Genomic DNA, 13,179 nt, shown 5'->3' on the forward strand with positions numbered 1-13,179 from the left:
CAGTAGGCTACTTTTGTTTTTGTCTGTGTGACGTCCGACGCCAGAGGAAAGCGCTCGAGCGGCCTTGTTGCTATGGTTACCTCTTCAGATTAGCGCGCTTTCTGTTCTCGAGCGTTTATTTAGTGAACTCTCGCTAACTTTTAATCTACATTTTGTGGTTACTGGGGACGTTTAAACGAGGATGATACGAACTGGCTGCTGTTTGTTGTTAATGAAAATATTTAAATGAGTTTGTTAACAATATGTTGCTGGCTGCTGTTTGTTTGGTCTACAGCACTGGAATCTGTTGGAATGTCTTATGACGATGTATTTCACAATTATTAATTCTCACACACCGCTGTTCTTAAATAATTTAAAACACCATATGTTTCTATTTTCAAAACTCATCACATTAGCTGTCCTGTGATTTTTAACATGTCAAGATAACCCTTTGCCGATGAAAATTAGCCCCTCGGGTACACTTACATTTGATCTGAATGTTGATTAGTGTACATTGTCCCTTTTCAAATAAATAAATAAATAAATAAGATAATCCATTTGAACTCATTTACACAAATAAGTTATTTTAGAAATGCATATTTAATTAGGCTACGTGCTCTGAATAAAATAATACCGTAAATAGAGCATGCTCACCAACTTGCATAATTAAAATCAATTTAATCTTTTATTTTCATCCGTGTTTTAGCTTCAGAGTTGCATTGCAACACACGTCATTGTTTTACAATAAAGTGGGAAAGCAGGACATCTAGTGGCCAGGTGAGTGAAAGACAATCCATACAGATACTGCACTTTGCTGAAATCAAAACATTTGTTTTTGCCCTCAAGTTGCTCCAAACCGGTTTGAATTTCTTTCTTTTGCTGAACACAAAAGGAGATATTTTGAAGAATATGGGTAACAGTTGATGTATGGAAATAAATAGCATGGAAGTCAATGGGGTTTCCCATATTCTTAAAAAAAAAAATATATATTTTGTTCAGCAGAAGAAAAAAATCCATACCGGTTTGGAACAACTTGAGCGTGAGTAGGCTAAATAATGACAACGTCTACATTTTTGGGTGAACTATATCCAGACAGATATATATTATAGACAGATTTATTAGGCTCTGTTTAATTCAATACGAATTCAGTTTTGCCTATTTTACAGCTAACAATTCAATACATCGATATAAAATATGTAAGCACACCACCTGTCATGAGTTTAGTGGGGGAAAAAAGAGTTTTACGTTTAACATACAGTACAATTTTAACGAGATCTGATATGCAAATGAGTCAGAGTGTTAAAGATGGTGGAGTCACCGCAGCCTGCAGGAGATTCTTGCTCTCACACACTCTCAACGCTCAGGTGAGAAGACACACACACGACACACTCTATCTATCTATCTATCTATCTATCTATCTATCTATCTATCTATCTATCTATCTATCTATCTATCTATCTATCTATCTATCTATCTATCTATCTATCTATCTATCAGAGAGAGAGAGAGAGAGAGAGAGAGAGAGAGAGAGAGAGAGAGAGAGAGAGAGAGGGAGGGAAAGTTCATATCATTCATATAGTATTAGATTACAAGCAAGATTGCTTTCATTTTTGACAAGTGAAAGAAGGTTGAACATTTTCCATCTGTCAGAGTGAAGTGAGGCATGTAGGCCCACTTGCCAAAGTAAACAAACCTGAGAAACAAGACCAAGTTACAGTAATGAGATATGTTTCCATGTAAAGACTTACAGGGATAGTTTACCCTAAAATGAAACTTCTTTTATCAATTGCTCACCCACAAGTTGTTCCAAATCCCGTAAGACTTTCGTTCATCTTCGGAACACAAATTAAGTTTTTTTTTAATGAAATCTGAGAGCTTTCTGTCCCTCCATTGACAGCTACACAACTACTTTGACGCTTCAAAAAGACTATAAAACTAATCCATATGAATTGAGTGGTTTAGTCGAAATTTTCTGAAAAGACACGATCACTTTATGATGAACAGATTTAATTTAGGCAGATTTTTCATTTTTGGCTCAACTATCCATTTATGGCTAACATTTATTATAGCTAGTTGCTTTGAATGAAGCCACCTTTGTGAGAAACGAAAAATCAACAAGTGGAAACAAATTTTTCATTAAAATAAATTATTTGTCTTTTTTAAACGAATGTTCTGATCTAGACTTTATTTGCGGTCACCTTATTGGCTGCAGATATTTTCTTTTTTAGGTCCTTCACATGTTAGAGTAGTTCAAACATTTGGCCAGCTGGGGGCGACATGGACCATCAAACGTGAAACTTCAGCAGGCAGCCCGTAAACTGATGTCGAAGTACCGGTAGGCCTACTAAAGGAAATGATAACAAACTGGGCAAACTGTTTCACTCAGTCAGAAGTTTTACCTGAAGAATTCATAACCACATCTGCTATAAATTAACAAAATTTCAAATTCTTTCACAGAATTAGTTTTACACCTGTTCGTCTGCATAAAATGTCCCCAGGTTGTTCCGACCTGTGTTTTAAACGCAGGACTTGTAAGGGCACATTTTTTCATGTATTTTGATAATAGGAAACCGTTTTATTTGATCTCCCTCACTTTTTTTGCTGAATGACATTCCTAAAGACCTGCTTTTCAAACCTCTGTTTACAACCCTTATTTTCATGGCAAAGAAATGTATAGGCTACTATTAAAATGGTCTACATCTCAGGTCCCTACTATTTCTATGTGGATTTCTCAGCTGTCAGCCTTTCTTCCTTTAGAGAAATTAACTTATGACCTCAACCACAAACAGGACAAATTCAGGAGTCTTTGGGATCCTCTCCAATCCTTTCTACACAAATTTTGAAATTCTTATTTTAAGAAAGTTTTGGCTTCTCTTGTTTTGACTTATGTTTTCTGTAAACAGACACATTTGTACATTGTACATTTTATTTAACTTGCAGCGCTTGGGGTTTGTTTGCTGGCTTGTTTGCTTGTCTGTCTTTGTTTTCGATGTTATTATTATTTGAAAATCCTTAATAAAAATAAATAAAAAAACACATCTGCTCAAATGTGTCTGAATAAACAGAATGACTGTATGTTACAGGAAATTTCAAAATACCAAGAAGAGTCACACCAGTCCTGTTTAGTTTTCCCAGAACTTTCTGGTTTTCCAGGAACACTATGACTTGCATGCAAAGTTACAAATTCGTAAAATTCCCTGGTGTCATTCCTTTCATGCAGATTTGGGTTTCATGGCTTGTTGTTATTAAGCCCATAAAAGGTGCAAGTAAAACTACCAGAGGCACTGAAACTTAAAGACTTTAGAAATGCACCCCAGAGACCCAGAAAACAAGCCTGGACCATTTGTCTGGTAAAAAAACAATAACTGAATTTTGCAACCGAGGTCATTGAAATGACCAAACACATGGAACAAATCAACCACAAATGCACGACTTATGTCTTAAAACACACAGTTTATAAAGGACAGCGAACCTTCATCAATCATCTGGCACATCTGCAGTTCAGGCAAGAGGACTGAAGCTGCTGTTTCCTGTCGTGTGTGCAGTTGGGGAGTTGAACGAATCAAAGGTCATTGACATTTTCAGGGTTATTACTGTAAAACCTGCAACAGCTTCAAACTCGCTACAGCACCACCAGATTGCCAAAGGACCAGTACAAAATCCCAGGATGACATATTAAATTTTTTTTAAATAAATGTATCATCTATAAATTCTAGCAGTGCAAGTCATGGGGTGACACAAAAAAATGTTGTGCAAATAATTACTTTTTATGTATTTTTTTTAAACACTCCTCATTATATTAAAAAATAATGTATAATTTTTTCATTTAAATCCTCCGTCTACATTCGAGCAGTGCAAATCACATGATTACAAAATCAGTTTTTTTTATGTATGCATTTATATACCTTTATTCATAAAGTCATCACCTTTATGAATAAACTTAACTAATATTAATAAATGCTGTAGAATTGTCTATATTAGTTCATGTTAAATAAAGTAGGTAACTAATGTTATCTAATGAAACCTTGTAAAGTGAAGCCCAATATTTTCATTTAAATCACCTTTAAATCAATTTAAGCTGCTATTAATTTATTTAACCATATGATGCATGAATTATTAAGAGAATTATTAAGGGAAATTAAGTATTGGGGGGAGGGGGTTATCTATACATCAATATATGAAGAAGGAGAAGTTACTGAATATGTGTTCCCCAAATAAACTCAAATAAAAAGATAATGAGAATGCTGCATTAGTGAATGAGAGCTTTATATATGTCGCAGAGATCCAGAGGCTGCCTGTGAAAGCTGCCAGCTGTTGAAATGAATTATGGAGTCTCATTAAGAAAGTGCTGTCTGCTAACACAGAGCACTGTTCTCATTAAGCAAACAGAGACACCGAGAAACCCTCACTATTGATCACACCGGGATGAGAAATGAAGAGGGAAAGAAAACCTCGTCAAAATGAGCTTTTCGTTTGGTACAAGACAGCACCATACTGGAAAGCAATCTAAAATACCATGTTTTAGGACTGATATTCTCTGAAGTACCATGGAGAACCATATACAATAAATATCATCATTTATGGGTATAGAAATCACTCAATACCAGGCTGTTACCGCCTCAATACTTTTTTTGTAAGAGACTCCCACAACCGATTCATCAAGTTAGAAAATGTATCGGCAGGACCCAGTATTTACTGACAGCACTGCTGACTCCTGTAATTGCTTATACTGGGGGACAAACAAGAGAAAAACACATCTGGCAGGTAAAAACAGGATGGATCCAGTTCCTGTCCAACCTGTATCTAAGAGGCTCATCCAACCTGTATCTAAGAGGCTCATCCAACCTGTATCTAAGAGGCTCTTTAAAAAAAAGATACTTTTTTTCATCTCACAAACACAACGATGTCCTTTTTATTTTTACAAACAGTGTTTATTTCACAAATCAAGAACATTCATTCATTAGTGTTTATTATAAAACAGAAAGATAAAGAACACCCAGGTGCTCAAAGCCATTAAAATCACACCGTTTGACATTTATACTAGAACTGAACATTAAACTACAATTCAAATTGAGACGTTGGGAGTCATAAACAGGACAAAAACACGACTGGAGACGGCCAGCCGACTGGAAAAGCCCGCCATGTAAAGTGCGAATCAGACACGCGTCTGTAAAGGAAACACCTCCTGTGGAGCAAAGGGCATCATAAAACAACTCAAAAGGTCACGTTTACTGTCAAACACTCATGCGTTCGCACACACACAGCATTAATAATTCATAATTGAACTCTGTTACATCAAATTTGTTTAAAAAATACAAAATATTGACATGAATCGAATCATTTGTTTCTATAAAACACTGAAATCAAATGCACTGTGAGCATACAAACATGTTTCTTGTGCTGATGAAACGCTGCCAGGTGTTTACGTGTCGTGTAATGTTTCCTCTCACTGCTAACTGGACGAGATTTCGAGAAAAATAAACACGCCGTTCATGTGGCATTGTTAGTCTCTCGGCTGCCTGTGTCCTGTTTAATGAGCTCGGGCTAAAGCTACATTTGCATCAGAACAGCATCACACAGACTCAAACACATAGACACGGGTCTCTTTTCTAGCCCGCAGGCACTCCAGCAGCCCTTTTCTCTCTTCTCTTCTCTCACCTCTCCTCGCTCTCTTCTAATTGAGGCGAATATACCCTGGACAAAAGCCTTCTCAGAGGGGAGCGTTTGACTGTATCTGTAACAAGCAAAACTTTAAATATTCACATCGGCTGCGGATGTGGGTGCCTAAGACTGGCTTGTGGTAATGGGTTTGTGTGTTACAAATTTGTTATATGTGGTCAGTCAGTGTTTGACCCTAAATGTAAGTGTAACATGGCAAACAATTGGCTGGTTCTTTCTGCAGCAACTGGACTAAGAATAAAGACGGTGGGAGTGTGGAACATGTCCTGGTACTCCTTCCCCTTTGAATTCTTTCAAAATCCCACCTCCATGCACCAACTTTACATAACCATTTTGTCTCATGGCACTCCAGTTTGGTTTTGTGGTGAAGGGGCGCTTCATGCTTTTACAATGTTGTAATTTGGAGTAAAGGAATTAAAAAAGAACAATGCCAAACCACAAGGAACCAGGGTCCATCACCTCTCACAGAAATGCAGTGTGTTTTTCTCTTCTACACTCCAGGGCTCCAGCATCAGATGGTCTTCCAGTTCATCCTCCTCTTCCTCAAACACACTGATCTCCTCAGTAGAAGTCTCTAGGCAGTAGCTGCTGCCCTGGCCCTCGCTGTATTCGTAGATGGTAGGTAGACTGCTTCTCATTCCAAAGCGTCTGCGTAGTGCGACCAGCAATGGCTGAGGCACAGTAAAGATGTCCACATTGTTGCCCAGATCCACCCAGGCCAAATTGGGAAACTTTTTGGGGTCCTTAACCACCTCTATCAGGTCTTTAAGGATAGCTACAGTCAGTCGGTTACCGTTGGTGGCAAGTGTGGTGAGTTTGGGTAACGCTCCTAAGAATGGTAAAAGAAGTCGCAAGCTCTCATCCTGGAGCTCCGTGAAGCTGATGTCCACTGCTGTCACAGATGAACCATTGTTCTGAAGGTAGTATGCCACACGATGCAAATCACGCCCAGAGAGAGGGATACCAGACAGATCCACGGTATCATTTGATAATTTCTTTTTCAGTGTAGTTTTAAGACTGTGAAAGAAAGAAAAAACAGCATTAGCAATTCACATTAAATGTATATATGTTTATAATAATGAGTCAAAATTATTCATTTAGAGCATACACATAGTAAAATAAACATTGTTTGTTTTTGTGCAAATTGTAATGATTTTTATATGATCATTTATAACAGACGTGTACATTTATGGTGAGAAAACAATAGGCCTGAAAAAAATCACGGTCAAAAATGACTGAATTGGAGACAAATTTCACCTATTGAAATCTTTTGGTACTGCGGCCAAATAAAATCTTACTGAAAGCACATTGTTTTGAGATATCAGGCTAAAAAATTTTAACACAACTTGTTTAGATGTATGGCTATGTACTTTTAAAAACTTTTTTCCATCAGCAATAATCTGTCAGATGGCCTTTGAAATCCCACTGAGGCATCATCAAACAATGGCCTCAGCAAGCATTGGTGGTTCAGTGGTAGAATTCTCGCCTGCCACGCGGGAGGCCCGGGTTCGATTCCCGGCCAATGCAACGGACATTTTTGAGGGCAAAAATGTCACACATTCGAAAGACGGTCTGTGAAATCCCACTGAGGCACCACCAAAAAAAAGGCCTCAACAAGCATTGGTGGTTCAGTGGTAGAATTCTCGCCTGCCACGCGGGAGGCCCGGGTTCGATTCCCGGCCAATGCAACGGAGATTTTTGAGGGCAAAAATGTCACACATTCAAAAGATGGCCTGTGAAATCCCACTGAGGCAACATCAAAAAAAGATAATTTTTTTGTGATTTAAAAAGAGTGAAAAAAGTGATTTTTGAGGTAAAATTTTCACACCTTCGAAAGATGGCTTGTGAAATCCCACTGAGGCAACATAAAAAAAGAGTGATTTTTTTTTTTTTTTAAAGAGTGAAAAAAGTGATTTTTGAGGTAAAATTTTCACACCCTCGAAAGATGGCCTGTGAAATCAGTGGGATCAGGCAACATCAAAAAAGAGTGATTTTTTTTTTTTTAAAGAGTGATTTTTGAGGCCAAAATGTTCACATCTTCGAAAGATGGCCTGTGAAATCCCACTGAGGCAACATCAAAAAAGAGTGATTTTTTGTTTTTTTAAAAAGAGTGAAAAGTGATTTTTGAGGCCGAAATTTTCACACCTTCGAAAGATGGCCTGTGAAATCCCACTGAGGTAACATAAAAAAAGGCCTCAGCAAGCATTGGTGGTTCAGTGGTAGAATTGACCGTTCGCAAAAGCCACGCCCCTTAGTTATTGTTACTACACCCGTCAAACAATTGAGAACCATAGCCATGGCTGGGTTGAGATCATACATTAAGTGATTGGTTTTGGAGTAATGTAATGCAGCAGACATATCCTCCAGGGCACGACAGAAAGTATAGACAGAATAGCGCATGGGAGCACATGCACAAAACAGTTTTGTAAAATTATATATAAATAATTTTTATTTGATCATATATCATTTTACAAAACTGTTTTGCGCATGTGCTCCCGCGCGCACTATTTCAGTCACACAACACTGCAATCAGAGGACGCGCTGAAACCATCAACTCTCGATGCTGTTCTCTTCATTCATAACTCAGCCGACTGAGAAGGATATATTTGTGTAAATAGTTGTGTAACTGCACAAACTTTGTTTTGAAGTTTAATGTTTGAGTTCCAGAGGAATTTGTGACTGTGTACCTGTTCAACCACATCAAAGTTTCATAATTGGTAAGTCCGTGCCTTTTCTCTTTTTCTCTCTCTTGTTTGCTGACTGATGAGGGGGCCGCAGTGAAACGGTGTTTGTACATGTAGCCTATTTTTTTAATAATAGTTGCAAGCAATCATAAAATACAGCAAGTTTTAAGCCCGTGCAGACTTCACTGCCAGCTAGGATTGGACGAGAACCGTTCGAGGGCGGGGTTTTGCGAACGGTCAATTCTCGCCTGCCACGCGGGAGGCCCGGGTTCGATTCCCGGCCAATGCAAAAGAGATTTTTTAGGGCAAAAATGTCACACATTCGAAAGACGGCCTGTGAAATCCCACTGAGGCAACATAAAAAAAGAATTTTTTTTTGTGATTTAAAAAGAGTGAAAAAAGTGATTTTTGAGGTAAAAATTTTCACACACTCGAAAGATGGCCTGTGAAATCCCACTGAGGCAACATCCAAAAAGAGTGATTTTTGTTGATTTTTAAAGAGTGATTTTTGAGGCCAAAATGTTCACACCTTCGAAAGATGGCCTGTGAAATCCCACTGAGGCAACATCAAAAAAGAGTTTTTTTTTGTTTTTTCTTAAAAAGAGTGAAAAGTGATTTTTGAGGCCGAAAATTTTCACACCTTCGAAAGATGGCCTGTGAAATCCCACTGAGGTAACATAAAAAAGGCCTCAGCAAGCATTGGTGGTTCAGTGGTAGAATTCTCGCCTGCCACGCGGGAGGCCCGGGTTCGATTCCCGGCCAATGCAACGGAGATTTTTGAGGGCAAAAATGTCTCACATTCGAAAGACGGCCTGTGAAATCCCACTGAGGCAACACCAAAAAGAGGACTCAACAAGCATTGGTGGTTCAGTGGTAGAATTCTCGCCTGCCACGCGGGAGGCCCGGGTTCGATTCCCGGCCAATGCAACGGACATTTTTGAGGGCAAAAATGTCACACATTCGAAAGACGGCCTGTGAAATCCCACTGAGGCAACACCAAAAAAAAGGCCTCAACAAGCATTGGTGGTTCAGTGGTAGAATTCTCGCCTGCCACGCGGGAGGCCCGGGTTCGATTCCCGGCCAATGCAACGGAGATTTTTGATGACAAAAATGTCACACATTCGAAAGACGGCCTGTGAAATCCCACTGAGGCAACACCAAAAAAAGGCCTCAACAAGCATTGGTGGTTCAGTGGTAGAATTCTCGCCTGCCGCGCGGGAGGCCCGGTTCGATTCCCGGCCAATGCTGCCAATTCTACCACTCAATTCTCGCCTCAACAAGCATTGGTGGCAAATATCATTTTACAAAACTGTTTTGCGCATGTGCTCCCGCGCGCACTATTTCAGTCACACAACACTGCAATCAGAGGACGCGCTGAAACCATCAACTCTCGATGCTGTTCTCTTCATTCATAACTCAGCCGACTGAGAAGGATATATTTGTGTAAATAGTTGTGTAACTGCACAAACTTTGTTTTGAAGTTTAATGTTTGAGTTCCAGAGGAATTTGTGACTGTGTACCTGTTCTACCACATCAAAGTTTCATAATTGGTAAGTCCGTGCCTTTTCTCTTTTTCTCTCTCTTGTTTGCTGACTGATGAGGGGGCCGCAGTGAAACGGTGTTTGTACATGTAGCCTATTTTTTTAATAATAGTTGCAAGCAATCATAAAATACAGCAAGTTTTAAGCCCGTGCAGACTTCACTGCCAGCTAGGATTGGACGAGAACCGTTCGAGGGCGGGGTTTTGCGAACGGTCAATTCTCGCCTGCCACGCGGGAGGCCCGGGTTCGATTCCCGGCCAATGCAAAAGAGATTTTTTAGGGCAAAAATGTCTCACATTCGAAAGACGGCCTGTGAAATCCCACTGAGGCAACACCAAAAAAAGGCCTCAACAAGCATTGGTGGTTCAGTGGTAGAATTCTCGCCTGCCACGCGGGAGGCCCGGGTTCGATTCCCGGCCAATGCAACGGACATTTTTGAGGGCAAAAATGTCACACATTCGAAAGACGGCCTGTGAAATCCCACTGAGGCAACACCAAAAAAAAGGCCTCAACAAGCATTGGTGGTTCAGTGGTAGAATTCTCGCCTGCCACGCGGGAGGCCCGGGTTCGATTCCCCGCCAATGCAACAGACATTTTTGAGGGCAAAAATGTCACACATTCGAAAGACGGCCTGTGAAATCCCACTGAGGCAACACCAAAAAAAAGGCATCAACAAGCATTGGTGGTTCAGTGGTAGAATTCTCGCCTGCCACGCGGGAGGCCCGGGTTCGATTCCCGGCCAATGCAACGCAGCTTTTTGATGACAAAAATGTCACACATTCGAAAGACGGTCTGTGAAATCCCACTGAGGCACCACCAAAAAAAGGTCTCAACAAGCATTGGTGGTTCAGTGGTAGAATTCTCGCCTGCCACGCGGGAGGCCCGGGTTCGATTCCCGGCCAATGCAACGGAGATTTTTGAGGGCAAAAATGTCACACATTCGAAAGACGGCCTGTGAAATCCCACTGAGGCAACACCAAAAAAAGGTCTCAACAAGCATTGGTGGTTCAGTGGTAGAATTCTCGCCTGCCACGCGGGAGGCCCGGGTTCGATTCCCGGCCAATGCAACGGACATTTTTGAGGGCAAAAATGTCACACATTCGAAAGACGGCCAGTGAAATCCCACTGAGGCAACACCAAAAAAAAGGCCTCAACAAGCATTGGTGGTTTAGTGGTAGAATTCTCGCCTGCCACGCGGGAGGCCCGGGTTCGATTCCCGGCCAATGCAACGCAGATTTTTGATGACAAAAATGTCACACATTCGAAAGACGGCCTGTGAAATCCCACTGAGGCAACACCAAAAAAAGGCCTCAACAAGCATTGGTGGTTCAGTGGTAGAATTCTCGCCTGCCACGCGGGAGGCCCGGGTTCGATTCCCGGCCAATGCAACAGACATTTTTGATGACAAAAATGTCACACATTCGAAAGACGGCCTGTGAAATCCCACTGAGGCAACACCAAAAAAAGGCCTCAACAAGCATTGGTGGTTCAGTGGTAGAATTCTCGCCTGCCACGCGGGAGGCCCGGGTTCGATTCCCGGCCAATGCAAGAGACATTTTTGAGGGCAAAAATGTCACACATTCGAAAGACGGCCTGTGAAATCCCACTGAGGCAACACCAAAAAAAGGCATCAACAAGCATTGGTGGTTCAGTGGTAGAATTCTCGCCTGCCACGCGGGAGGCCCGGGTTCGATTCCCGGCCAATGCAACAGACATTTTTGAGGGCAAAAATGTCACACATTCGAAAGACGGCCTGTGAAATCCCACTGAGGCAACACCAAAAAAAGGCATCAACAAGCATTGGTGGTTCAGTGGTAGAATTCTCGCCTGCCACGCGGGAGGCCTGGGTTCGATTCCCGGCCAATGCAACAGACATTTTTGAGGGCAAAAATGTCACACATTCGAAAGACGGCCTGTGAAATCCCACTGAGGCAATATCAAAAAAAGCATTGGTGGTTCAGTGGTAGAATTCTCGCCTGCCACGCGGGAGGCCCGGGTTCGATTCCCGGCCAATGCATAGGTTCTTTTTGAGTTCCACAAGCATAGTTGGTTCAGTGATAGAATTCTTGCCTGCCAAACTACATAAAACATTCTAAGTAACACAATACGAACATTGGCAGCAGATTTGATGCTGGGGTAATTCCTAATTTTGCATTCCAAAAGCCAAACGCATGTTGCTCCAGGGAGATTGTTCAATAGAGCTAAAGTACTTTTGGGAAATATATCCTCAACTACACAGCAAAAACACACCTACAACTTATTAGAGCTGAAATGTGTGACAGTATGTTACGGTTGACTTGATCCCCATAAAGCATATTAGTGATTCAAACATTAGTCATCATTCAATTTCAAAATCCATGTGACTTAACCAGACAGTGTATTCTCAGAAAAGGGTCATAAAATCATAGGCAATTAAAATCTAACTCTGCCAACATGTTTTTTACGGTGATGACCAATGTTGTTTGTGATGTGCGCAGCGCTTGCATTTCCCACTCTGTCTCTGCACATTACACATCAGCACGTCTTCCGCATATCCATGTATGCGAAGCCAGCACAACATTTGGATTAGACACTTTCTTAGACAAAATAGGCAAAGAAACATGAAAATCGGATGTATGGATAGGGTTCAATGAGTCATTGTTCTTGCCCAGAGCAGTCACGTTGACAAGAGAGTCAGGGCTGTCAGAATAAATGAGTGCACACACCAAAAAATGGAAAACTGTGGCAACTCGGGCTGACGGAGATGCTTGCAATTGTGTGTGGTTTGCTCCGAGGTACTGCTACTGCAGCTCCCCCATACACTAGTGGACGACACAGCAGCCAGGGGGCATCAGCTTAAATGAGCAAGGTTGTCGATTCCTGAAATTAAATGTAATTTAGCTTGTCTTCCATATTTATGGAAGACAGACCAATTTTTTTGCATTACTTCAACATGAAATATTCTGAATACATGGGTAATAATAAAGACTCTTGTGCATAAGAAATGGCTCCTTGTGCATTAACTACGCTTTAAATTAGAGAGCTGACAACTGAAAAGCAATGCAGTTCCCTTCTTCAATCAGCCTGCAGCACCCCACCCCTCTGCAGCGGGGAAGTCCATCTGCTTCTCCTCTGCTTGGCATGACAGCCTTACATTCAGAGGGGCTTTTGCTGTGACTGCAGGATTTGGACTTCCTACGCCGTGTGCTCATTGTTCTGAGTTTGGGCTTGTCTTATTGGATTAAAGGCTTTTCTACAGGGACTGCCTGGCACGCTGCTCGCACATTTCTGCGTAGGTGCCAGAGGTCCAGCCAAAC

At 41.1% G+C, this 13,179-nt stretch overlaps 1 protein-coding gene across 1 annotated transcript in view; it reads right to left on the reverse strand.

The window, feature by feature from the left end:
* Positions 1 to 3,761: 3,761 nt before the first annotated feature.
* Positions 3,762 to 13,179, reverse strand: part of lrrc75bb (leucine rich repeat containing 75Bb) — a 34,779-nt gene continuing 25,361 nt past the window's right edge. Inside the window, exon 6 of the mRNA XM_079600338.1 lies at positions 3,762 to 6,675. Within this exon, the coding sequence (XP_079456464.1) occupies positions 6,114 to 6,675 (562 nt within the window). The 3' untranslated portion in view covers positions 3,762 to 6,113. The remainder of the gene's footprint in view (positions 6,676 to 13,179) is intronic.

Source organism: Phoxinus phoxinus (genome assembly GCF_949152265.1).
Source record: "Phoxinus phoxinus genome assembly, chromosome: 23".
NCBI classification, from domain to species: Eukaryota; Metazoa; Chordata; class Actinopteri; order Cypriniformes; family Leuciscidae; genus Phoxinus; species Phoxinus phoxinus.